The sequence below is a fragment of the Lissotriton vulgaris genome, chromosome 3_1 (assembly GCF_964263255.1).
Source record: "Lissotriton vulgaris chromosome 3_1, aLisVul1.2, whole genome shotgun sequence".
In the NCBI taxonomy this organism is placed as follows: domain Eukaryota; kingdom Metazoa; phylum Chordata; class Amphibia; order Caudata; family Salamandridae; genus Lissotriton; species Lissotriton vulgaris.
Window position 1 is genome coordinate 1,739,019,353 of NC_141689.1, and position 25,692 is coordinate 1,739,045,044.

At 46.0% G+C, this 25,692-nt stretch overlaps 1 protein-coding gene across 1 annotated transcript in view; it reads left to right on the forward strand.

Annotated features, from left to right (window-relative positions):
- LOC147728381 (uncharacterized) overlaps positions 1-25,692 on the forward strand; it is a 301,676-nt gene that overhangs the window by 215,280 nt on the left and 60,704 nt on the right. Inside the window, exon 6 of the mRNA XM_086962165.1 lies at positions 11,336-11,425. Coding sequence (XP_086818291.1) covers positions 11,336-11,425 — 90 coding nt within the window. The remainder of the gene's footprint in view (positions 1-11,335; positions 11,426-25,692) is intronic.

Sequence of the window (25,692 nt, forward strand, 5' to 3'; positions counted from 1 at the left end):
AGAAGTGAGCAGTGTGAGCACGCGCACATCAATGTGCCTGCTGTCACTGCAGTCCGGATGAAAACGCACCGCCTGTGCCAGGACACAAAACAGAGCCCAATAGATAGAGACCCGTTTCGAGGACTCCTTTAAAAATCTGCCAGTACTCAGCACCGGTTAGACCCTGCCCACTTAAAGCCCTGCACGAGCCTATCCCGCTGCGCGCACTTCTCATTAGTAACACTATCTGAGTGCACACACAGTTTGCCAGTGCGCAGGTTTAAAGAATATTACACCTGCTAGTCCTCCTGTAAAGTACCAGACATGTAAAACTAATGAAGGCACTTTTGCCATGGGCAGTATGAATCAACTTCGGACACATAACAATTTGTGCATGCCAATTGGCAATTATCTCACCAGAGCTGAAGTTTGTGGCATGACGTCCTGATGCTTTCCAGTACTCGGTTCAGGTTCTGCTCTATAGCTGCCAAGGTTTCAGATTGCTATGTGTGACATTTTCATAATTTCAGTGAAATTATGAGCGACATTTCAATGACTATGAGTGACAAAATAAAGCAATAAAAGAGGAGGGAAACATAAATATCAGAAATTACACACATTTGAGGAACAAGAATGTTTAAGTTAACTGCTTCAAAGCATAAGAAATAATTGTTAAACAACTCATTAATCAGACTGCAGTCAAAATTGCAGAAAATAGATAAAGCAGTCTGGAAGGCGTTCATAATTTATTACAATCTGCAGAGTGACTCACAGAGTCACTCAATTTATGCTGCCCACACGAGCTGTAAGCAGGGCTGCATTAGAAAGCGGAGCGTGGGAGGCACTCTTTCAGGCCACAGCTAGGCTGATTGCATAGTCTCACTGACCTAACTTTCTGAACACTTTTTTTGTTTTGGAGAAGGCGACAAGCCAGCTGTGTGGTAAAGATTATGCTCAGTCCTCATGGCACACACGCTGTGATGCATTTTTGAGTTAGGATTTGCACATTTATTATTCCAAAAAAAGTTACTGGCACAGGCGTTTAATTTCACCCACCTCTGCAGTTTAGACCACAGTTGCCAAGTTGACTTTTCCAGCCAGAATGGCGTTTTAACCAAAACCATGTAACATTTTGGTGCCACTAGTTTCACTTGTAACACTGCAACAATGTCAGGCTCAAAACTATCTCGGAACATAAACTACTGTTTGTTATAGGTGTACCTCATATCCGTTTGAGACTTGAATAACACACCCTCCACAATCTCAGCAGGGTGCGATCAAAACCGTCCAAGAAAGGATCCGTGCACAACAGGAGCTACTTGTGATAGAAACACAGCGAGGGGACATGAACCAATGACCAATGTATAGAACATTCTTGCAACCCTTCACGTGTCCCCCAAAGACACTTATATGCACAAAACCCGGCAATTATTAAAAAAACTCATTCAAATACAAAGGCATTTGTTAATGTTTGCATCAATGTTCTTGTCATTTTGTAAATCACGATTGTCACGTATTTTGTCTTGCTTGTGAACAAATAGGTTTAGTCAAATATTCAGCAAGTACTGTTTTCCCTGTGTTGAATAAACACACACTCGGGTGGCTGGTACTTACTTCGACTCTTTTGCAGACACTGACTCTGCTAAGCAAGCAGATTGATAGTCACTGTGGCAGTTCAGGAGTACCGCCCCCTCCTTAATTCAGGGGCAGGTTGTCCTCAAGTATGCTGTTATCCAATCAGTCACTGGTTGTCCTGGGCGGCCACTGCAACTGCCGGTCATGGACTCCATGAAGTGAAGCTGAGCTCGGTGATGAATATTTGAATTTACAGTGGGGCAGCACGCGATAGCGGCCCGGGCAGGTGCGAACAGCAGGCAGCTCTGAAAGCGCTAAGATTGCGGCAGCGCCAGCACACCAGTGGCCAGCCCAAGCCACTTCCACCCAAAACTAACTACCTGCCTTCGCAAGCTGGACGTGACATGTCCCCCTCGGTGCCAGACTAATGGATGTATCAGACTGGCCTGGGCACTACCGTGACATCAGGCTGTGTGAGAGCTGCGCCGCAGAAATCAAAATGAAATATTGTTGCATTGTGCAGCGAGCCTAACAGTAGCATCAACTCCGCAGCAAAACCCAAGCCTGCAGTGGGGACAGCACGGGCATGCAAGGTAGGGCGTGCTGCCAGCTGTCACACTTCCACTCCATGATATAGTTAAGGCAGCGCCAGGGAGGCTGAGGTACTATGCAAGCGCGTGACAATGCATTTCAGTGCAGTGATGCGGATCACCACAGTGAAATGCATTAGTCTAAAGTCTGAGGCGTGGTACTTGGCAGGACTGCCGCTCAGCCCCAAAATATGTTATGCAGAATAACACAAGAATGAGGTCACAGCTGAGTTGTAGGGGTTTAATTCTCGGAGAAATAGGGACAGCACACAGTGACACCACTGGCTGCTGTGGATCACATCCCAACTACCGTGATCTGGAACACGCAGATGGAACCCATGGTGACCATTCCAATTGTAAACATAACAGGTATCTGCCCCTATGAGGAGGCTGCCTCATGGCAAGGACAGGGTAAATGATCTACTAATCCGCTAAAGGCTACTGCATTAGAATGAGTAATGGCATCCTGTATAGATTGAAGTGATGTAGTTACCACCAACAGACTCACCTAGTAACTTGCCCCTTATTGACAGACTCCTGTCCTGATTGGCCTTCCTAGCTACCCTCATCCACTGAGGATTCAGAATCAGCAGGGTCTGAATTCAATGGATGTTTGGGAATTGAAAGACTTCTTAAGCCACTTTTACTTGTGCCTTCCATAATTTGCTTGTTGAGCAACATTTTCCCATCACAAAAGCTTAAAAGTTGTTCTTTCCCACTTTTTCAACCAAATGAAATCTTTCCTATGTAGGCTAAATCAAAAACCTAATGGAAAATCGTAAACAATGCAAAAAGGCTCTACCGCACTGTATAAGTCCAAGTTTGACAAAAAGGTAACATCCACACAGTAGGCTTTCCCCTTTAAAATGCTATCTAAACCTTGTGGCTACAAAGAAGAAAGCAAAGCATCTATATGAAGGCACTCTGGGGGAAAGCAGACGTCAAGTAGTGCAAGGTGAGGAGACTGCTTGCACTGAGGCGAGTGGAACGATCGCCTTACATTTGTGCACATCACAGAGGGAAAGCTACTCTAAGCTGATGGAAGCCCAAGTGACTCTGTTTGTGACAAAGAGGTCCCTTGTGCACATCGGTGATGCGAGAAGAAAGGAAATGCGGGGCTCCCTGCCCCGAGAGCCTCACACACAGAGATGGGGTGAACTTAAGGGTCGTGAGGTGTACTGGGGCAAAGCCAATAGCTATCTGGGGTCCCAAATGATACACACACACACACACACACACGGGTGGCGGATCGGGAGATGAACAACGTGCAGTTCCTCCCCTTTCAAGCAACATATACCCAGTTCCAGCACCGGATAGCAGGACCACTGACCTGTTACATCCATCCTCAACTTGGTCTTTAACAACAGTCCAATCTGATTAATACACAAAGTTCTAAAACCATTGGCTAGGCTAAGGGTTTGGCCTGAGACTGTAGTGGTGGGGTTCGCTTTGGATATGTGGTTCACACTGCTGAGGTGTGATTGGTGGGGAGTCTTGTGAGAGTCCCTGAGGCCGTTCTGGATCCAGGCCGGACTGAGGCTGCTCCCGTCGTATTCCTGAAGGTCTCTGTGGTCCTCCTGGAAGCGAGATGATGGAATGTCCTTGAACCAAGAGACATTACATGATACTTCCTCAGTCCCTTTCCCGGACGTCACAATTGTGCAGCTGTTGGTAATAACAGTCCAAGTTCCTGGTTCATGTGTGGTTCTGAACTTACCACCGGGTCGACCGTCCTTGGGGATTACTGTGGCTCCCTGCAGTATTGACCTCGGGAACACATGGTGTTGCACGCTGGCTTGTTCATTCTGCCACTCCCGGCGTGCCTGGGTGCCTTATTTGTCATGAGGTGGAGGCGTACATCCCGGACAGACAGGGATCAGATCCATCCTTGGCCCATTGAACACCAGCGACAATGTAGTCTGTAGTGTCATACAGTGGGGGGTGCTCCAGTATTCTCGGAGGAATAGGTTCAGATGTTGTTCCAGGTCAGCCTGTTCAACTAGGGCGATGTGCAACATTTTGTTCAGCTTGCGCATGAACCTCTACACGGCGCCATTAGCCTATGGCTACTGTGAGGTGATTCAGTAGTGGTGGATTCCTTGTTGGCTAAGGAATTTGGTGAACTCAGCTCCATGGAACGTGGGCCCATTTTCACTCTGAATCTCAGCTGGGGATCCGAAGGTCGCAAATGCTATCTTGAGGACGGGCAACGCATGAGTGAAAGCTGTTGCAGGAATTATTTCTACTATCGGGTACTTGGAATGTGCGTCCACCACGACAAGCGTGGTCTTCCCTCAGGGGGAACTTCCGAAGTCCATACTTAGTTTTCACCATGGATCGGTGCAGGGTTCTTCCGATATTACTGGAGCTGGGTGTTCTGGCCGGCCTGTCATCTGGCAGGCATGGCATTGGCACACTAAGTCCTCTACCATCGCCTCTAGCTCTGGAAACCACACTTTTTCTCTCATTCTGGGCTGCATCTTGGTGGTGCCATGGTGTCTGCCATGTGCTAGTTGCATGACTTGCTGCCTTAGTGTCTGTGGGATCATGAGGCGAGAACCTCACAACCTGATTCCATCCTGAGTAGCACTCAGCTCATTTCCCACTCTCCACATCTTGGTCGGTTTCTAATTGTCCTCCGAAGTCCAGGCATTCGCAAGCCAGAGGCAATCCCTCCGCAAACCGTTGTGGATGGCCTGGATAGTCCTTGTATAGACTGGGTCAAGTTTGGCTGCCCTCTTAATGTTGTCAAGAGTCATCACCTGGGGACATGCTTCCATCGAGATCATCAGGATATGCTGTTCTGAGCCCTCAGGAAGTTCGAACTCTTCCACTGGTGTGGGGTGTCGAGATAAGAAGTCTGCGGGGTTCTTGGCCCCTGGGCAGTAGACCACCTTCATTTGGTAGTCTTGCAGCTGGATGGTCCACCTTTCGATCTGCTGTGGCGGATGATGAGCTGGCCCATTGAAGAGCCGGACCAGTGACTGATGGTCGGTCACAACAGTGAAGGGTTCGCCGCTCAGGTATAAGTGGAAGTGGTTGCATGCCCACTTGATGGCACCACCCTTGCACTCGATCTGGGCATACCTAGCTACAGTTGGAGTCAACAGCTTGCTGGGGAATGTGAGGGCAGCCCATTGCCGGGGTTCCTGTTTTTGGGTTAGTGCTGCTCCAAACCCCACAGAGCCGGCATTCACCTGTAATCTAGTGCGTCTATCAGGGTTGAAATGTGCCAGCGTGGCCTCACTGAGGAGGGCATCCTTGATGCTCTGGAGTGCCCCTTCTTCATGTGGCCCCAGATCCATTTGGCTTCCGCTTTCGTGAGGTCCTGTATCAGTTCCGCCAGGGTTGGAGGTATGGGATGAACCTCCCGCAGTTGGTGGCCATGCAGAGGAAGCTCCTTACTTACGAAGGTGAGCTGGGGGCAGGCACACTTCTGATTGCTTGTGACCTGCGGGGATCCACTTGGATGCCTTCCTGGTTGAATATGTATCCAATGAATTCTAATGGTAGTTGGAAAACGAGCATTTGTCCCGGTGCAGTGTCACCCTGTGTTCACGGAGACACTGTAGGGTTTCTTTCAGCTGCTTGTGGTGGTCCACTGCAGCGGCAGAATGGATTAATGTGCTGTCGCTGACATTCAGGACACCGGGTAGGCCAGAGAGCATCTCTCTTATGGTGTTCGGGAAGACTTCAGCAGCTGATGATATTCTGAAGTTTCGACGCTTGTACTGCTGCAGTCCCAGGTGCGTACTGAACGTCATGCTGTACCTGCTCTCCTCCACCAGGGGTAGTTGGTGATACCGGGCGTTGAGGTCCAATTTGGAAAACCATCTGGATCCCTTGACATCTGTGATTATGTCATCCATGGTTGGTGTGATGAATCGCTACGCTTGATGATGCGGTTGGGTAGCCTCATATCGATGCACAGCCGTATTGAAGTGATTGATTTTTTTATTTGTTGATTAATTAAAATCATTACAAACAAGAATAGATAAAAGCAACCTACATAACATATACTATGCACAGAGTTATGATCATATTAAAATAATCATCTAAAATTGCATTAATACAGTCAATTCCATAATAATATTTAAGCGTTTACACACTGATTAAAATACAGGTATTAACTAGAGTACAATATATTAGCAGCAATCACTGTTTCACTGTCACACGTATTGTCTCCGGCTGTTTGGGCTTCTCGCTGATCACCATTAAGGAGACCCAGGGTGTTGTACCCGAGACTTTTTCGATCACTTCTTGTCTTTCTAGCTTTTCGAGCTTCTTCTCAAACAGGGGCCTGAGGTGGGACAGGACGCATTGGTGTCTTAGCACCCCTTGGGTAACCAATTTTTCTTGAAGTGCAGCTTGATGGGCGTGCACTTAAAGCAGCCTAGCCCCTGGAATAGCTTAGGAAATTGGTTCAGGATGTTATCAACCTGGTGCGTCCGGACGCTCCTGACGAAGGACACCAGTCCTAGGTCTTCTGTAGTGTGGCTGCCAATAAGGGTCTCATTTTCGCTGTCTATGATGTGGGTCATCAGCATGACTTCCTGCCCTTCTGATCTCACTGGTACTGACATCCACCCTTTTAGGGGTATTGGCTTCCATAGGTGAACATTTTGGTCAGGGATGGTGTGAAAGGCAGTTTGGGCTGGAGGTGGTGGTATTGCTGGGTGCCCATTACATTGACCGATGCTCCTGTGTCGATAATGGCTTTGGCTTCGGATCTGGCTATCTTGATGACACACATTGGTCGAGGCTTGCTGCAGTGTTTTAGTTCTCGCATAAAGGAGATGAGGAAGGTCTCTTCCTTGTTGGGGGATGAGTCTTCTAGTCTCTGGTATGTTCGACTGGCTGCTTTAGGTTCTTCTTGTTGCACTATGTTCGTGATGGACAGTTGGTGCTCCGCTCTGGATAGCGGCCTCTGGCTTCTGGAATCCTTTCCCTGGGGTTTCTTCCTGTAAACTGCTGCAAAGTGAATGGGATTCCCGCTGTTGGCACAGATATGGCCTTTGCTCGGGGCACTCACCGGCTCGGTTCTCGTCGTGCCCACAGCAGCCGCACTTCATCTTGGTCGTTTGGGGCATTTGTTTTCGGTCTGTGTCATTCCTCGTCCTTGTGCGGAGAGCATCGGTCCATTCTGTCTTGATGTTTGTCGGTCTCTCTTGGGCTCTTGTATGGTCTTGGTCCATTTCGCTAGCCCATGCTGCTGACAGGTCATGGGTTTGGTACAGGATTAGGATGTTTTCTGAACTTATCTCTGGCTGGCCTAGAATGAGGCCTTTGAGTACTTTGTCACAGCATCCTTGGATGATCTGTGCCCTGATCTCTTTCGGCTGGTCATCTGCCATACAGTTACTGGCCAAGTGGCTCAGCCGGGCATAGAACGCATCAATGGATTCGCCTTCACGTTGTAGTGCCTGGCGCAGTTTGAATCTCTAGAAGTCCGGATTGAGCTGTGGGTCAATGTGAGCATTGAGTATTTGACAGCAGCATCTAGATCCCTGGCAATGCCTGTATTGGGCAGATGCTTAACCACATGGCTGCTGTGGGGATTTTTGCGCTGTGCTGCAAATTGCTATTCTGCTGCAGATATGACGAGCTCAGCTCGTCATCAGCACACGACACCCGTGGGTGATGACGAGCTGAGCTCGTCATCAGCAGCGAAAGGGTTAAACAGTTTAAAGATTTCATCCCCTGCATAGTGAAGTAGCAATGACCTCTTGACGTCTCCGACAGTCTCTCTCGTGGCAACAAAGTAGTTGTTTAGTCTTTTGATCCAGATTTTACACTGTGGAGACCCTGTCGCTGGGTCTTCTAGCTCACTGAATGGCGGCAGCACGTCTGTGAGAGCATGCTATACTGGGTCCCTCTGCTGGGGCTGGGCTTGGTTTTCGTCGGCCATGTGGCGTCGTGTGGCTCCTTCCCTAGTCGTCATCTGTGGCCCCTTTCCTACTTTCCCCCTTTTTTCCATCTCTCCTTTCACCCTTCTCTTGACTGTTAGTGCTCTCTTGTATGACTGTTTCTTAATCTCTGTTTTTTTTCCTTTTGTCCTTCTTTACTAGTGCCTAATTGCTGCTACACTGTCTTTCCCTCCTCTCCCTTTTGTCAGTCTTCATTCGTTATGTTTGGCCTTTTTTTTCTTTTTTCTTTCCAAATTTTTTCCAATCTGACTTCTTACTTGTAGTCTGCGGAGGCCAGGCTGCCACAGCAGAAGCAGCTGTCCAGGTGCTGCCGTCAAGGAGCAGCAGGGCTGCGCGTGCTCCGGCGAAGCTCTCTGAGTGGGCTGGGCTGTCAGGAGAGGACTTTCCCAATGCGCACATGCGGCCCAGCAGAGGCTACGCAGGGTCTCGCTGAGCAGGCCGGGTGACACTCACCGTTTCCTCAATGCAGGATCCGCTCCTCATTCTCAGCAGGGGGCGCTGCCTCGGAGAAGACACTGGATCCCAGGTGCGCGTGTGGTAGCGGGACACAGGAACACTCCGCAGTGGCATGGCGTCAGCGGTTCTTGCCTGGAGGAGTCTGCCACAGCGTGGAGCCAGTATGGTTCGAAGGGGTGTGGGTCACAACCTACTCGTCGCCAGTGTTGTAAGGTGAGCCTGGGGCACGGCCTATAAGTGCCTGGGTCACCAAATGATACACACACATACACAGGTGGCGGATTGGGAGATGAACCACGTGCGGTTCCTCCCCTTTGATTAAGCCCCTCTGGCAATGCCTAATGAGTACAAAGTGAAGGGAAAATCGAAACTGTACTTATCTCTGCTAGAGCAGCAAAGGGTTTGCTGCTCTAGCAGAGATGATTATACATACTGTCGTACTGTTATTGGTGCTGCGATGATGAGGTCATAGTGCTGCTGCAGCGCTGACCTTTACAACATGTGCAACTGCATTTTTCTTTCATCCATGCTGGGTGATAATTTTATATATTAGGTATTTGCTGCTAGAGATTGTCATAGTTGAGCCTTCAGCTTCTAATAGAATTTTACATGAAGCAGTAAAATCGGTATGGCTGCACACTGGCACGTTGTGAACTCCAGGCTGTGTATCCCATGCTGGGAATATCATATCTACATGCCAGGTGTGCCTTCTGACAAGAAAGGATATTGCAGTCCACTTTGGGTTAGTCCTTTGTTCAAAGCTTGGCTTCCAAAAACATTTTCAGTGGTCAACCCACCTTATTAAAAGCAAAAAGAGTGGCTGCTCTCTGGCTCGAGGGTCCAGGGGAGCAAGACTTTACTTTATATCAATGGTCGACATGTTTCACACAATGTGTTCTAAGCGATACAGTGCATTTCATCAGGACTAAAAAACTATCTATACTAGGTGGTCTGGACGGAGCGCTCCTACACACCACTAAATTAGTATGCGAGAACCGAGTTCCGCCAAGGCTAGTGGAACCCGACTAGCTGGAAGCGTTTGCTTCAGCGGTCTCCCTGGCAAAAGACACCTCAGTTTGGTTGTCCTGTCCTCGTTTGGACTAGCGCTTGAAAACTACCCCTGCACTGTAGCCGGGAAGCCGGTTCTTACTGCAAGATACCCTCTTCTCAAATGGCTCAAACATCTAGTGAAGTATGCTTCACTAGGCCTCACAGTGACTACGTCATGCTGATTAGCATCACGGTTTGGAAAGTAGAAAGGGTGAAAGCCTTTTAATCCAAAGCCATTACTAATGGAAATGTGTTTTATTACAGAGAGGATGCAGGGTTGCGTGATTTCAAACCTTACATTGTACTTCCTATTCCACCCGGAATCAAACATTTTGAAGCCATAAAAAATGACGTTTCACCTACTCTGTTTGATAGCTCTGCTCACAATAATTGGCATATCAGACATGCTATAAGAGAGAGGAAAACAAAATGGCAGCCTAGGCGCCTCTGGAATGCTGTTCATTTACAATGGTAAACACCACAGTGAGTTTAACCCCTTTCCTACCAACAGGAAATAAGGCATCACAAGCTACAGATCCGGCTACCCTATGCTGGAGCGGAAGTATTAGCCCAACCATCATCACTCCCCACTTTGCCCCCAATGCTCCCAGTTTTCTCATTGGCATGGCAAAAAGTGATGGGCCCCCCTGCAGAATGTGAAAAGGGGACCCTTAGTCACCTATGTCCCACGCATATTCATTGGTCTTGGGTTGAATAGGGGCTCCCTAAAGGATTGGTGGGCTCCTAAAGGTTGGGGGCCCCCTTGTGCCCAGGGTCTTGCATTACACCCCTGAGTTTACCCTAAAACAACAAATGACAAAGGCCCTAAAGAGTGGGGAAAAACAGCAAACTCAGTGTGAAACATTTTGAGAGCGCCTGCACGTATGACCATGCACAAATCTAGGGCCAGATTTACTAGGCCCTTGCGTTGCCCTTGTATCATACAAGATGATGCAAGGCAACACAAGGGCTTAGGGGAGATTTACGAAGCCACACAAAGCCACCTTGCGTGGCTCTGCGCGGCCGAATACATCTAGAGTAACACAAGGTAGTGCAAATTGCTGTGCATTACTGTGCATTGAGAATGTGTTCCATGGGTGGGCCATGGGCATTCCCATGCATCTTCCCATGGATTAAGACACAATCCCAGATTTACTAAGGGTAGTACACCTGAGATTGTGTCAAAAAAGTACCCCAATTTAACAGATGCATAACACGGAGAACTCTATTTTCTATGTCTCCTTGTTATTTCCTCTTTCTGTGCTTTAGCTAACTGCATAATAAGAGGCGAAGGGCGCCATTTTGTTCCAGGCTCTTCTCTCCCACATTTAAATTGCATTGGTGCTCTCTCCTCACACGAGACTTCCTCGAGATTAAGCCAATCAAGTTTGAGTTTGAAGCCCTTTGAACAATATGGGGCTAAAGATGGGGATTTTTCAGCAGCTTTTCACTGATGCTTTAAAGTCCGCCAACGCCTTCTCCTCCCTCATAGGTGAGTGAGACTTGGCAGGCTTGCCATTTAAGTTTAGTCTGAAGCCCATTGTACAATAAGGCGTTGAAGGCGCCTTTGATCTATGCTTTTCCTTACTGAAATCACATTTGTGTTCGAGTCCACTCTTCCATCTCCAATCTCACTGCTTGACCACAAACAAATCCTCCCTTGGGGGCTGGTGCATGGTGGTTGTTGGAGTCAGACTTTTTGCTTCCAGATTCGGACTTAGAAGTGGACACTAACCGTGTTTTTTTTTTACTCAGCAGGTTTCTGAAGACGCAAAGATTAGAAGTTTTGAAAACCAGTTACACAATGTAACAGAAGATTTGAAGACCCTTCAAAAGCGGCTGGAAGAGGTTGGCTCTATGTCATTTACATACATTACATTTTATATTGAAAATGCTAATTCAATGCTCTTTATTTGTCACAGGAATGCAAAGCGATACAAAGAGCTGATGTTTTTTTGTTTTTTTTAAAATAAAATATTTGATTTTGAGATATGCATTAAGGAAACATTTGCTATTTCTCGACTATTTTTTTGAATCCATCATCAGTTGGTTTACAACCATCATATTTTAGTATGGTAACAGTAATTATATTGGTTCTCATTATGCCAGAGCTAATCCTTCTGGTGACCGATAGACCTGGGAATATGCAAATTAATATTACCACAATTCTTAAAATGATACGCTAGAAGGCAACCAATTTTCCACATTTTATTCCACTTTTACTGATATGTAACATGATTGTTCTCTAAAAGCTGCTTATGATAATTTGGGATCTGAAAGTTTGTAAAAGCATCTGCATCACAGCTGAAGGGGTATTTTGAGGCGTGCTTAGGCAAATATCAACATTTGTAAACGGAATTAAAAATCATTAATCTGGACAAACATATCTGTTTGTTGTCACTGGGACGAAGAAAGTGAGGTGGGTAAAGTCTTCGGGGTCTACGGAAGCAACCTTCGGACTTTTGCATAGTCCCCTTGAAACAATGGGGCATATTATCAAGGACCAGTGTTAAAATTATCGCTGTTTTATCGGCAGGAAACTGCCGATAAAACGGCGATAATGGGCTTGATAATACGCCCTTGATAATTCCCATAGAAGCCCATGCTAACATCAGAACCTGGGCTTCTATGGGAATCAACAAGAGCATATTATCAAGCCCATTATCTTCATTTTATCGGCAGTTTCCTGCTGATAAAACGGCTATAATTTTAACACCAGTCCTTGATAATATGCCCCCTAAATGTTTTGTTTCTATTGTTTTTATTTTCTTAACATAGAGGAAACAAGCCTTTAATTGAATAAAAGAGGACAAGGGTCGAATTTGTACTTTCTGATTCTGCATTAAGCCTCTTGGAATCCTTTTTAGTGAATCTGGGGGTGATATTTGACCACGCCCTGTCATTTGATTCTCAGGTCAACAGAACAGTGAACTCCTGCTTCTGGCTTATTAAGAGCTTGAAGAAGATCTTTCTCATTCTTCCCAAGTAGCTAAGAGTCCCAGTGGTCATTGCACTTATAACATGACACGTTGACTACTGTAACAAAAATCAGAGCCGGATTTCCCCTTATTGTCAGTTAAAAACAGTTTATCAACACTCTGTGCTCAATGAATATAAGTGCAATGGCTCAAATCTAACAACTTAACACTCTCTTAGGCTTAGGCTTAGCATGGTCCACTACTTTGAAAATGAAAAAATAGGAATATTTTCAGACATCTCGTTATATCCAGTAGAAAACTTCCCCCCTAAGACTTCACTCAGTAAAGTCAATAAGGATTAGTCCCAAGTTGGTTGAGCGCCATTTGTTCTCTTCAGTTGGGATCATACAACAAGGATAACAAATCTCACGTGAACAAGGGGGCAGATCTACAAGGAAGTGCTGCAGCGTGGCACCTTAAGCCCTTTGCCTGCACCACGCTTAGGCACTACCGAAGCACAGGGATGCAACATATTTACAAGAATATGTTGCATCTCTGTGCTTCCCCTGCGATGGCGCACAAACTGCAGCCATGCGCTGGTGTAGGCACCCTTGCACCATGGTGCAAGGATGCTTGCGTCGTGGGGAGATTGTTTTTTGCAGGAATGGGCACCTTGTAATTGCATGCGTTGTGATGACTCTTGTTGAAACGAGTCAATATCTTGTGGCAGACCTGGTTGGTGGATGCTCGTCTTTGGCAGTTGCGACCTATGGGCAGCGAGGCAGGTCTGCTGCTATCTCAGCAATGTTGATATTGGAAATGGGGTGCTGCACATCAAGGCAACAGCAGTGAAAGTTCCTCTGGGCTGTGGAACATGTCCTCCACTACAGTGGCAATTTTGTTTCTGTCAACAGTGCACCACATGTCACAGCAGCAGTATGTGTTGCTCTGGATGCAAGGCAGGTGAGCTGAAGACCTTGCTGTTGTTTGGGTTTGGAGTTACTTCATGCACGCCACCACATGAACTGCGGAGGGAGGCTAGATGACCACACACAAAATGGGTCAGTGCCAGTTGGTCTTACATTGTCAGTCAGCTCTTAGGAGTAATCCTCCTGGACAGTCTCTGCTCCTGCCCTCTCTGTGGAGGCAAACAGGCCTTTAGTATCTAGGCAGACCCAATGGTCTTCAGCAACTTGTGCCGACTTCAGACGATGTCTCCTCTCATCCTTGAGAATAGCTGTCATGCAGACAATAGCCCTTGTCTTACCATCAGCTCTTCAAGTACTCTGGAAAGGACAACCTTCAAGAAGAATATGGAACTGGAACAAAGTGGTATGTATGGGTTCCACCTTTGCACTCATTTTCCAGAGAGTGGATGTTGATCCACTGTCTAAAGTTCTGAAATTAGTTTGAGACTTTTCCCTTTCAAATGTACTTTTCTGGCTCCACGGTGGATACAGACTTTTCACAAGATCAGGGCTGTCACAGCAGGCAGTGATGATGCTGGCTCCAAGCAGAAGTATCCCAAAACATGGGCATAATAAAGTGTGAAGACTATGCACCTACTTGTCATCCACCTTCCAGAAGTAGCAAAATGAAAGAGAAAAGGACAGGCCCTTCCTAGAAACATCCTCACCCTTAACAAATGTCGCTTCTTAGTTGCTCCCTCACACCCCCCTTCCCCAAAACGGCAGTGCTCTGGAAGTGCTAATCAACAAACCCTTTCTAAAAAGATCTTCATAAACTCCTGAAAGTAGTACTGTTTCAATCCTCCCTCATTTCAGTGTCTGATTCTCAACTATCCCGGCTCCGGGATGCAGGCACTACACTTACAGTGACTGGGGATCTGCAACCCGCCCTCCATCTTGTGCCTAGTTGAACCAGGCACATTCCAAAATGGATCCCACTGGTCCCAGCAATCAACCTATCACTATCACAAGGAGTTTTGTTACCATCTACACTATACATACAGGAGCACAGAGTACACAGTATGCAGGCCTTTTTCCTCTTCCTGCCATCTTTTTCTTCCCTCTTTATCTCTTTCCTTTCCATTTTTCTTTTTTCAGTTACCCCCTCTTATCCTTAGCAACCTTCCACACACCGCCAAAAGAACTCTTCTCCAGAGTGATACTTAAGTCTCCTCTACCCAACTAATCGCACTGCCGCCAACATTCATTGTCCCAATGCCAGCTTCTCTTAACCCAGGTACAACCTGTTACCTGCAACGACAAATGCATTCTGTCTTGCCAAGACACCTGCAGGCATTCATACACTATCTCCTTGTGGGCCACTAATCTTATCCCCTGCGCCCTGCAGTTTCATGATACTTCCCTGTTTATCTCCTTCATTACCCCGTTTATGGACATCAGATTGTGTGCTCACATCCAAACTTTCCTGGGCATCAACTGTGTCCACATCACAATCATATCAGGCCACAACTCTCTTACTTCCCTAAGTACATTTTCTCCATATTTATCAATTCTAAGCCCATTGGTTGCACCAAATTATTCTCTCCCAAAGTAACCAACAAATAGGTGCAGCTAAATTTCCTGCTTTTACCACTATTATTTCCATCTCATACCACTAGTCCGCACCAGTGCACCACTACTGCATTCCCATCTAATCCCAGCTCAGTTCCTTCCTTCATTTTCTCAGCTTGAAATGCTACCCACTTAACAATGGAATTACCAACAATGCAAACTTTTTTCCACCTCTTTCCACTCTGATTTCCTCCTGACAATCAAAATAAGTCTTTCAGTTTCCCACTCCCTCATTCACATCTGCAAACCCCCACAAGCAACCACTGTTCTATCGTCCTGGCTTCCTAAGTTTCCATTCTCCCAAGTCTCACCTAAATCCCTTCATAGCCACTCCAATACAAGAGTGTGTTCCAAATGTTAACCCTTCGAACCCCCCTCTCTCCACTCAATCTCGGTTCTCCCACTATCTGCAGTACCATCACAGACCATCCAACAATATATTTGAACAAGCAGCTCTTCTCCTTCACCTTAATATAATTCTTCATTGCCCACACCAGGCAAATGCTCATCCCTTGTCTTTGCCATTCACATATTAGACATCTCTTTCACCTTGGACCTCTTTTGCTCCTTTTCAAATGTATCCACAACCAATTCCCCTCAACCAGAACATCTTCCAGTTGAAGACCTCTGCAAAACTCCTCTGATATCCAAAAGCCACCGCAAAGGATCAGCATAAAAACTGCCATGAACACACAGCTTTTGCAGTCAGACGCAAAAACAAACTCCAGTCTTGTTTCCAACTTTTCTGTGGGGATTGGTCTCCTCTGATCTACTAATCTCCCTTGCACTCTTGAGCAACTCTCCAAGATCCTTTTTATCAATTCTCCATACACCTGCTCATAACCCCAAAAACATTTGTCCTAAGACAACCTTCTATATTTCCCGCACTAGTAACAGGGAAAATTGTTTATCAATCAATCCTTCACAAATTTCACTGCATCATCTTGCCTGAGTCATAAGCCCTCTTGTCCTCTGCCACATTTTACTGCCCCTAAATTCACACAGTCAGGTGAAGCCGCTCGGTATACATTCCTCTTGAACTCTGCCAGCAATTTTTCAATGTACCATTTCACTTTTACCCATTGTCCCACATCTCTGGTGGCACTGCTGTTGCCTCTGCATCCACCTTCTAGACCAAACCACATAACCTCTCCCATTGAAAATGAGATTTTCAAGCCCAGGGATAGGTCTTGCCAGGAACTGTACTTTCCACTGCAGACATGGCAACACAAACTCTGTCAGAAAACTGCACTTTCTGATCCTTTGTGGTCTGTCTGTTTACCACATGCACCACCACTTCGTTGTCTATTCTGAATATCATCTTCTTGTCCTAAGGTCTCCCTCCCAGTCGCAGTGTCACTACTAATGGGAAAAATTCTAGAGAGGCAATGGTAAATCCTACCCTCTTCCATGGCTCTGACCATGCCTTTCCACAGTATTGATCCTTCCAGTAAACGCAAAAACTTCCCTTTCCCTTATTCACCTAAAAATAATTAAACAATCCAGTCCAGTGGGTTGTCGTGCTGCCATACTGTCCCACCATTGCAGGTTGGCCAAATCTGTGTGACATCCACAATTTCTTTTTTACTATGTCTGTCAATCTTATCCCCTGGTAAGGCGTTTGTGCTTCTCTCGATCAATCAATCAAGTATTTATAGAGCAGAGAAAATTACCGCAAGGGTCCCAAGGCTTTGTGGTTGCTAGCTGCTTCAAGGTGATGCATTATTTGAATAGCCAGATCCTGAATTCTTTCCTGAATTGCTGGCGTGAAGGGCCAGACAGGAGGTGCAGGGAAAGGTTGTTTCATGCTTCGGCTGTCAGTTAGGAGAATGATCGTCCTCTGCTACTGGCTCAGTGGATTCTGGGGATGTCTGCGAGGAAGAGAGAGGTTCATCGTAGGTGTCTGGTTTGTTAGTGGAAGGTCATGCATTTGTTGGAGTATGCTGGTCCTTCGTTGCAATGGGCTTTGTATGCATAGGTCAGCATCTTGAACTGATATCTCTTCTGGATTAGGAGCCAGTGTAGCTTCTTGTGGTGGGGTGTGATGTGGGTCCTTTTGGGGAGGATGAGTCTTGCTTCTGAGTTTTGTATTGTGTGTAGTCTCTTCTGGAGGCATGTGGTGATTACTACATAGAGAGTGTTTCTGTAGTCCAGCCTGCTGGTGACCAGGGCCTGTGTGATGATTCTTCTAGTGTCTACTGGGAACCATCCGAAGATTGTGCGGAGCATGCATATGGTGAAGAAGCAGGTAGATGAAACTGTGTTAAGCTATTATTTCATGGCTAACTTGCTGTCCTGGATGATGCTGAACTTGCGGGTGTGGTCTGTTGGGCGTGGGGCAGTCTGAGTTCTTCTGGCCACCAGGTGTTGCCTCATGCTGAGGTGTTGTGCCCCTAGTTGAGGATTCTGTCTTATCCATATTTAGCTTGCGACAATCTGAGAAATTCATCATGCATCAAGTTGGCTATGGGGGCAGAGGGGTCTTCTGACAGCGAGAGGATGAGCTGGGTGTTGGCGGGGGTGGAAGAGGTGATGTTGAGTTGATGTAAATGTCAGCTTTCTGCTGCATGCTCACCCTGGGGCTACCACTCTGCATGCAAATTCAAGTGACCTTGAACTTCTTCTTCCCAAGTGTCTGTGTCAACGGGGCAGACTGGTTTTAAATTAGAATTATGTCCAAATTCTACCTTTGAATCAAAAGTACTTCCAAAGTCCAAAACTACATTTTTATCACATTTAAGTCACCCCTAAGGTCTGCTCTAGGTGCCCCAAGGGTAGGTGTGCCATGTAAAAAAATGCAGGAACAATAGTAAATATGTTTTATATGCCCTGGCAATATAAAGCAGCCAAAATTGTTTTCCCTGTTGTAGTTCTGCTAGCCCCATAGGCTAACATAGAAGGCTTTATTTAGCTTAATAAAGTCTATATTTTAATTGGAACTAGCAAGACATAGCATTCAAATTATTAAAATAATGGTTACAATTATCAAACAATTTGCCAAGGTTGGATTTATTATAACTATTGCAGCAAAGTAGTTTTAGTACTTACTATCCTGAAGTTACCTAGTCAACCTCTTCTGATTGGTCAGCCTTTAACAGCCTAGGCCAAGCTGCTACCTGAGTAAATGGAAAGATGCCTGGGGCTTCAACAATACAGCCACTTGGTTGGAGGAGATTTGCTTCCTGGAGAAGCCAGGAAGAGGAAAGCAGCTGGGGAGATAAGCTGGACCTCAAAGGTAGGAGAACAGATGTCATAGGACCTAGGCCAGCCTCCACTTCCTTGATCTTCCGCTAGATGGGAGTCCCCCTAATTAGATTAGGAGAGGGGCTAGAAGGGGCACGTAGTCAGATGTTAGCTACACCTCTTGGTTAAGTTACACAGACACGTACCAAGGAGGACATTTCTCCATTTAGATTTTTGGATGACAGTGCATTCGTAGGTTGTGGTCATGGGAGAGCTGTAGGAGCTACTCAGATCACTGCCCGGAACATCAGAAGAAGAAGGACTGCCCTGCTGGACCCTTGGATTGCACCACAGAAGGCTTGTACTCAGAGGGACTGCACCTGTTGCATGCACAAGACTTCATAAAGGAAGGACTGTGCATGATTCAAAGGAAACGGAGTGGATTCCCTGATCAGCAACAGATACAACAGAGCTGGAAGAAGTCATCTGCCAAGTCAAAGAGAGAATCACCCTAGCTGCGCTAGCTGCCCAGTTGCAACTGGAATTTTCCTTGACGGTTCAGGTGCATTGTGGGAAATTTAGTCCTACTCACCCCCCCCCCCCCCCCCCCTCCAACCCAAGAGGAAATCCAAAGTCTAGGAACCCTTGGCTAGTGCTAACGGACCATGTTGAAGAACCAAGAAACTGCAAGAAGTCACCCTTTGGGAACACAAGGTTTTGCACAAAAACTCCAGGAGGAGACTGGCTTGACCGTGCTGGTTTGTCCCGCCTAACACTCCAGAGTACTTCATCAATGTCAAGGACAAAGACATCTAGAGGCTCACTCAGGCATCGTGCTGCAGTTGGCCGCCTTTGTCAAATTGGAAGCTGGAACCAAGGAACCTGAGGACTCATCGTCAAGAGAAAAGCGCCAACAAAATGACAAGGTCCGAGCGTAAACATTTAACCGGGACCTAGCCCTCACCCTTTCTGACCTGCGCTTGATTGAAGTCAGCATAAACCGTTGACTTTGTCCCAGTCAGTGCAACTAGATGCAGTGAGCGGCGCTTTATGCTTTTTGGCACTAGAATGCACAATTCTTGATTTAAACTTCGAAAATTCATATCTCCGGTCCTTTTCCCTGGATTTATGTCATTTTGGTGTCATTTTAAAGATAAAAATAGTCTCTATTTTTATAAATAATTAGGGGGCATATTATCAAGCCTGTGCGCTTAAATTATCGCCGCTTTATCGGCCGAAAACGGCCGATAAAGCGGCGATAATGGGCTTGATAATATGCTCTGTGGAATTCCAATCGAAGCCCATGTTAGATGTCTTCACATCTAACATGTGCTTCGATTGGAATTCCATAGAGCATATTATCAAGCCCATTATCGCCGCTTTATCGGCCGTTTTCGGCCGATAAAGCGGCGATCATTTTAACGCACAGGCTTGATAATATGCCCCTAGATTCTTATGCCTAGATGCATCAACCTTTTTAGGAAGTGCAAACGGTGCGATTCGCAAAAATCGGCCGTTTGCACTTCCTAAATTGGTTTCTGGGATGCATCAAGCATTTTTGGAAATTCGCTATTTTTTGCGAGTTCCAAAAATGCGATTGCTTTTAAGGAATCGCAAATTTGCGATTCCTTAAATGCAATGCATCATCCTCACAACATTTGCGATTTTACAAATTGCAAATGCAAATTACCACGAAGTTGAACTTCGTGGTAATTTGCAAAAATGTGTAAAAACGCATAAAAATGCATTTTTTAAACGTCTACGTTACAGACACACATGTCCTTAGGACATGTGTGTATGTAACTCAAATGTAAAAGTGCATTTCATGGGTGCAGGGGGGGGTCCTTTGGACCCCCCTCTCCACCCTTGAAAGGCTTTGTTGCATTCCGATTTCAAATTGCGAATTCGCAATTCCCATTCATTCCTATGGGCATTTCAGCCCATAGGAATGAATGGGAATTGCGAATTCGCTATTTGAAACTCGCAATTTTATTGGGATTCGGTAAAAATTGCGATTTTTACCGAATCTCAATAAAATTGCGAAATTATTGATGCATTGCCATTTGTGATTCCTTATTTGCGATTCCTTATTTTTCGCAAATAAGGAATCGCAAATGACAACTTTGATGCATCTACCGGTTTGTGTGCTGTGCCTTTTACTTAATTACTGTGTTGGTAGTGTTAAATTCTTTACACATACTTGTCTCCTACATTAAGCCTTACTGCTCATTTGCTAAGCTACCAAGGGTTGAGGAAGGATTAATTTAGTGAGTCTTGACTGGATGTTTTAGTGATTGTGGTATTATTATTAGCTGAGGGTGAATACCCCCACCTACTAATAACTAACTTTCCTACACTGCCCCTCTGCACAGAGCCCTGCATTGGAGATGAATTGCAGAAAGACATTGTGGCTTCTGTCTGCCTTGTGCTTAAAATACAAGCCTGGTGTGCCCGACCGGAGTAGTAGAGATCTCTGTACAACTTCAGCAGCACTGCCCTGGCAACTGAATTTTACTAACACATGAGACAGTGAGTTACTTTGCTTTTCGGTCAGGTCATGCGATGGGCTGGGGTGAGGAGTCCCAAAACACTGGTATATTTCTATATTTGATCTTCGCACTGGTCGTATCAACTGCACACCCATTTTAAGTATTACTTGAATGGATTTTAACATTGCTTTCTGCTTGAAAGAATATATTTCTCAGGAATGCATAGGGTGAGGCTGCGTATTTTACTCTCTTTCCATGTAAATAAAACTGTACTCATTGTGGATGTCAACAATGTACTACAGTTTGCTATTACTGTGAATTCTGACAGAATTTTCCATTCTCGAGTTTCATGACAAAACTTGGGTAGATGGAGTTTAAAAAAAAAACATGATTTGAACGGGGAGGGTTGTGGGGGGCAATTGTCAGGTTGGGGCATTTGGGGTTAGGGAGGTTCCTTGGGAGGCGGGGTGAGGGGGGGGGGGGGTTCGAAAGACAGTGGACACGCCGTGCGGGACTCCAGCCCTCTTGTGCGAACTCATAGAACTTTGCTCCGAAACTGGCCCTCTGATGGTGGAAGTGGGGTTCGGGGCGGCAATGCACTGGGGCTATGTCTATCTGTTTACCGCACTGTTTTATTTGAATGCAACTGTCAATAAAATACACTTGATCTAAAAAAAACATGATTTGTTTCACACCTTCATGTTTTTTTTAATCAAACTCTATTTCTGTCATGAAACTTTAGAATGGTAAAATTGTGAAAAATTCCACAGAGTTAGAAAACTGTATTACAGTGTTGATATGCATCAACAATATAGTTTTGTTAAATGTGAAATATGGGGAAGATAGGTTAGGGTCTGATGTACTAACGTTTCACTGTGCACCAACTTTTTGTGAATGAAATCATATGTTGTCAACCGACCTATCGACTACTATATTGGTTGGCAGAATCACCACTCAGAGTGGGTCTCAATTAGATTTGTCTCATCGATATTCATGAAGTAGGTTGCAAATTGCAACTCACTCAGATTGGATATCATTATAGGAATGGTGGCCTAGTGTTGTCACCAGACCACCATGTCTGTGATCGCATTTTTAAATAAAGTACATTTCATTTAAATGCAGCTCATTTTTCTTAAAGGAAACAGGTCTGTATTTAAGATAAAAATATTCTTTTTAAAATAGTTTGTTTAAGATTTGGTAATGGTTCCCTGGACCTCTGACCATGCCCAAGCAAACTTTTCTTTTTTATTTGCAAAGGAAAAGGGGTTCTACTCCTTTGAGGATTCGATAACCCATCAATGGATTGTGACCAAAATTGCTGTCACCAACCATTGATAAATAGCATTGAAAATTGGGATTTAGAAGGGACACCCCTAATAAGCCCCATCCAAACTGTGAGTCATTATGAATTTTGTAACCCATTTTGCAATTCAATAACCAGTTACCAAATTGCAAAATGGGTTTATTATATTTATCAAAGCCATTTAGCAGTTTCAAACCCTATGTTTTATTGAATTGCAGGCTTTGCAACTGCTAATGGCTTTGTACATCTGTTCTTAAGTGAGTTAAATACTTGCCTTGACATCTGTGTGAGATGTCCAACTCTTAAGTTGCAATCTCTGCATGCCAACTCAGCCTTCCATCCTTCTAAGATTGGTAAAGTGAGTATCTATACATTTGAAAACCTGCCAAATGTAATGTACAATGGTTAGTGATAGCAAAATAGGAGTTGGACCACGATGGGAGGTAGGGAAGCGGTGGAAGTTGCGTATGTGGAGGAGAGAATGAGTTGGCACAGTAAAATAAGAAACTAATGTAGGTGCTATCATGAAAGCAGTAATGCACAGTCAAAGGTCCTCGAGTCTGTCTTTTAACACATTAACATTAGTTCCCTGCGGTGTTTAGAAAAGTAGACGAAGAAGCGGCCTCATCGCCGACAGGGAATTGGTGCATAAAAGCATAAAGTGCATCAAAATGTCGTGGTCCTCTATTAAACAATTGCAAAGGTCTGAGCAATTCCTATTATTGGGACATTTTTTTGTGTTGACCAAAACAGGGAGTGTTCCCAGTCTGAATTTTATGTATAAGCTCATTTTCACTCTGTATGCGGCCCATGTGCATTTCCGAGGAGCATAGGGTCAGTATCCGGCCCTCTCACTCTCATTGCTAGCCCTGGCTATCAGCCCACTGGGTAATAGCACCCACTCACGAGTTCTCCAGGGGTACAGTGGTTGCAAGCTGAGCACAGCAAGTGGTGGAGGGCCAAGGCAAAGGCCAGGAGGTGGATAAACAGGTGGCAGAGGGGCCACTGCAGCAGTCACTAGATGTACAGGTCAAGGGCACAAATACTGTTGGCCGCTTCTGCGGTTGTTGAACTGCGCTGTCTGTCATTGCACGTTAATTGGTGTACATATCTGCAAATTAGTATGGTTGTGTGCATATCACTTAATGCTGCTGCTGGCTGCATGTGCACCATGTTTTGACATTATCAGCTTCTGTTCTGTCTCCGTGGCCCTCAGCGGTTTCTTACAAATTTCAGGCTTTTGGTGCGACAGTTAATGTTGTAAGGGGTTTATTTACAAGCCCTTTGCGCAGCCGCCACATCACTTTTTTGATGCACTGGTGGCACAGTGTGCTGGCCCATGTTTACAAGGCCACGTAAAGCCACTCTGCATGGCTTTTTACGGCCTAGTGAATACGGACCTTTTCACACATCACTTTAAGTGAAAGGGGTGTGCCCAGGCTGTTGTGGGTGTTCCCACGCAACATCCATGGATTCTGCTGCATTCCCAGATTTACAACATTTCATAAACCTGAGAATGTGTCAGAATCTTATGCCTCCCCAGAGGAGGTGTAAGGAAGTGCAACAAGGAGAAATACTTTTATTTTGCCTCATTTTTTACTCTTTCTATTCATGCTGCATTCTGCAGCACACATAGAAAGAGAAAAATACCATCAGTGATTGTTTTTTGTTTAGGAAGGTGCCCTTCCTAAACAAAAACAATGATCCCCGCAATGCAGGTACCCTTGCACCATGATGAAAGGGTGACTACATTGGCGCATGGCAGACAATTGTGCACCAGGTCAGAGGAAAGCACAGGGATGAGTCATTTTGTTGTAAATATATGACACATCACTATGCTTTTGAAATGTCACAGCTCAGCGCAGCAAAATAGTTTGTGGCGCCGCACCAAATCAATTTGTTGTAATTGCGGCCCTTAGTTCTCAGCTTCACGATTAAAGTACTTACCACTGACTGGTAGTGCCCCTGACCCAACTTTGAAACTTGTTTGTTGTGGTGTCTTCCACTCATGGTGCTGCCAGTGTCACACACCTTTGCACCCTAATGTTGACGGCTGCCATTAGCAGAGTTTCTATGCTTTGTACCATTACTGGAGCAAGTCCAATCCACCAGTGACAGCCAAAAGACTTCCTGCTTTGTCTGTTAGGCATAAAGGGGCATATGCTAACGGCCCATATGGAGGAATATGATCTTCTTCCCCCACCCAGTCTGGCTTTCGAGCTAGGTACTCGACAGAATTGGCGCTGCTTTTTGCCACTGAATCCATCAGGCAATTGGTGGACGCAGGTCAAACGGCGGCCTTCATCCTGTTGGATCAAAAAGCTGCCTTTCACACTGTAGCCCATCACACGCTGGTGCAATGTCTGAGGAAGTGCCCTGAATTGGTTAAAATCTTTCCTGTCGGGACGCTGCATCCAGGTGAGACGGGGCGAACACTACTCCAGGGTTTTCAAGCTGAACCAGGGAGTGCCGCAGGGCTCGACCCTGAGCCCAACCCTGTTTAATCATTATGCAGCTCCCGTTGCGGAGATTGCAGCGGGGTTTTGGATCAGGGTCGTATCCTATGCCAATGACATGTTATGTTATGTTATGTTATTTATTTGTTAAAGCGCAAACAGCTGCCCCAGCAACGGAGCGTCCCGGCGCTGACCTAACCAGTACCTGAGGAGAAGATGGGATAGCCAACAGAACTAGATGACAGAAAAGAGATGGGTTTTGAGTTCCTTTCGGAAGGCAGTCAGATTGGTTTGGGTGTGGATGTGTAGAGGTAGGGAGTTCCATAGTCTTGCCCCTAAGACTTTAAAGGAACGTCCACCCGTTCTACAGAGCTTAATTCGGGGGACCGTTACGAGGTGTTGTCCCAGTGAGCGCAAGGTGCGCTGGGGAGTGTAGGGTACCAGAAGCGGGCGTAAGAGTTCAGGACAGTCAGAGTTGAGGGTTTTGAATGCCATGGTAAGGGTTTTGAAATGAATGCGAGATTCAATTGGTAGCCAGTACAAGTTGCGGAGGGTGGTTCTGGCAGAGCACCTGCGTGGGAGGCCAACCACCGCTCTGGCGGCCGAGTTTTGGATACGTTGCAGTCTTGCTAGTTCTGCTTTGTTAGCCCCCAAGAGTAAAACATTGGCATAGTCCAGCCGGGCAAGGATCATAGATTGAATGATGAGCTGGCGGGTTCTGGAGTCAAAGAATCCAAGTATAGGGCTGAGGCTCCTCATTAGACCCACACACGTAGCTGCCACTTTCTTTGTGTGGGACTGAAAGTTAAGTGAGAAGTCGAGCCAGACACCTAGGTTCTTGACAACATTTTTAGGCACGGTAGTGGGGCCAAGCACAGAGGGCCACCAATGATCGCTCCAATGGCTGGGGTTTTTGCCCAGGAGAAGCACCTCCGTTTTCCCGGCGTTTAGCTGCAAGCAGTTGAGCGTCATCCACTGTGCAACTGCAGCTAGGCCATCTCTGAATTTAGTCGCCGAGGATGATGGGCCTTCAGAGAGTGTAATGACCAGCTGTGTGTCGTCGGCGTACGACACCAGCGTAAGGTCCCATTCTCTTGCCACTACTGCGAGAGGCTGGACGTACAGATTAAAAAGGGATGGGCTGAGCGCCGATCCCTGGGGGACTCCCTGTCCGATGGAGTGGGGTTGGGAGATGTAAGGTGGGGCTGAGACTCGAAAGGACCTGT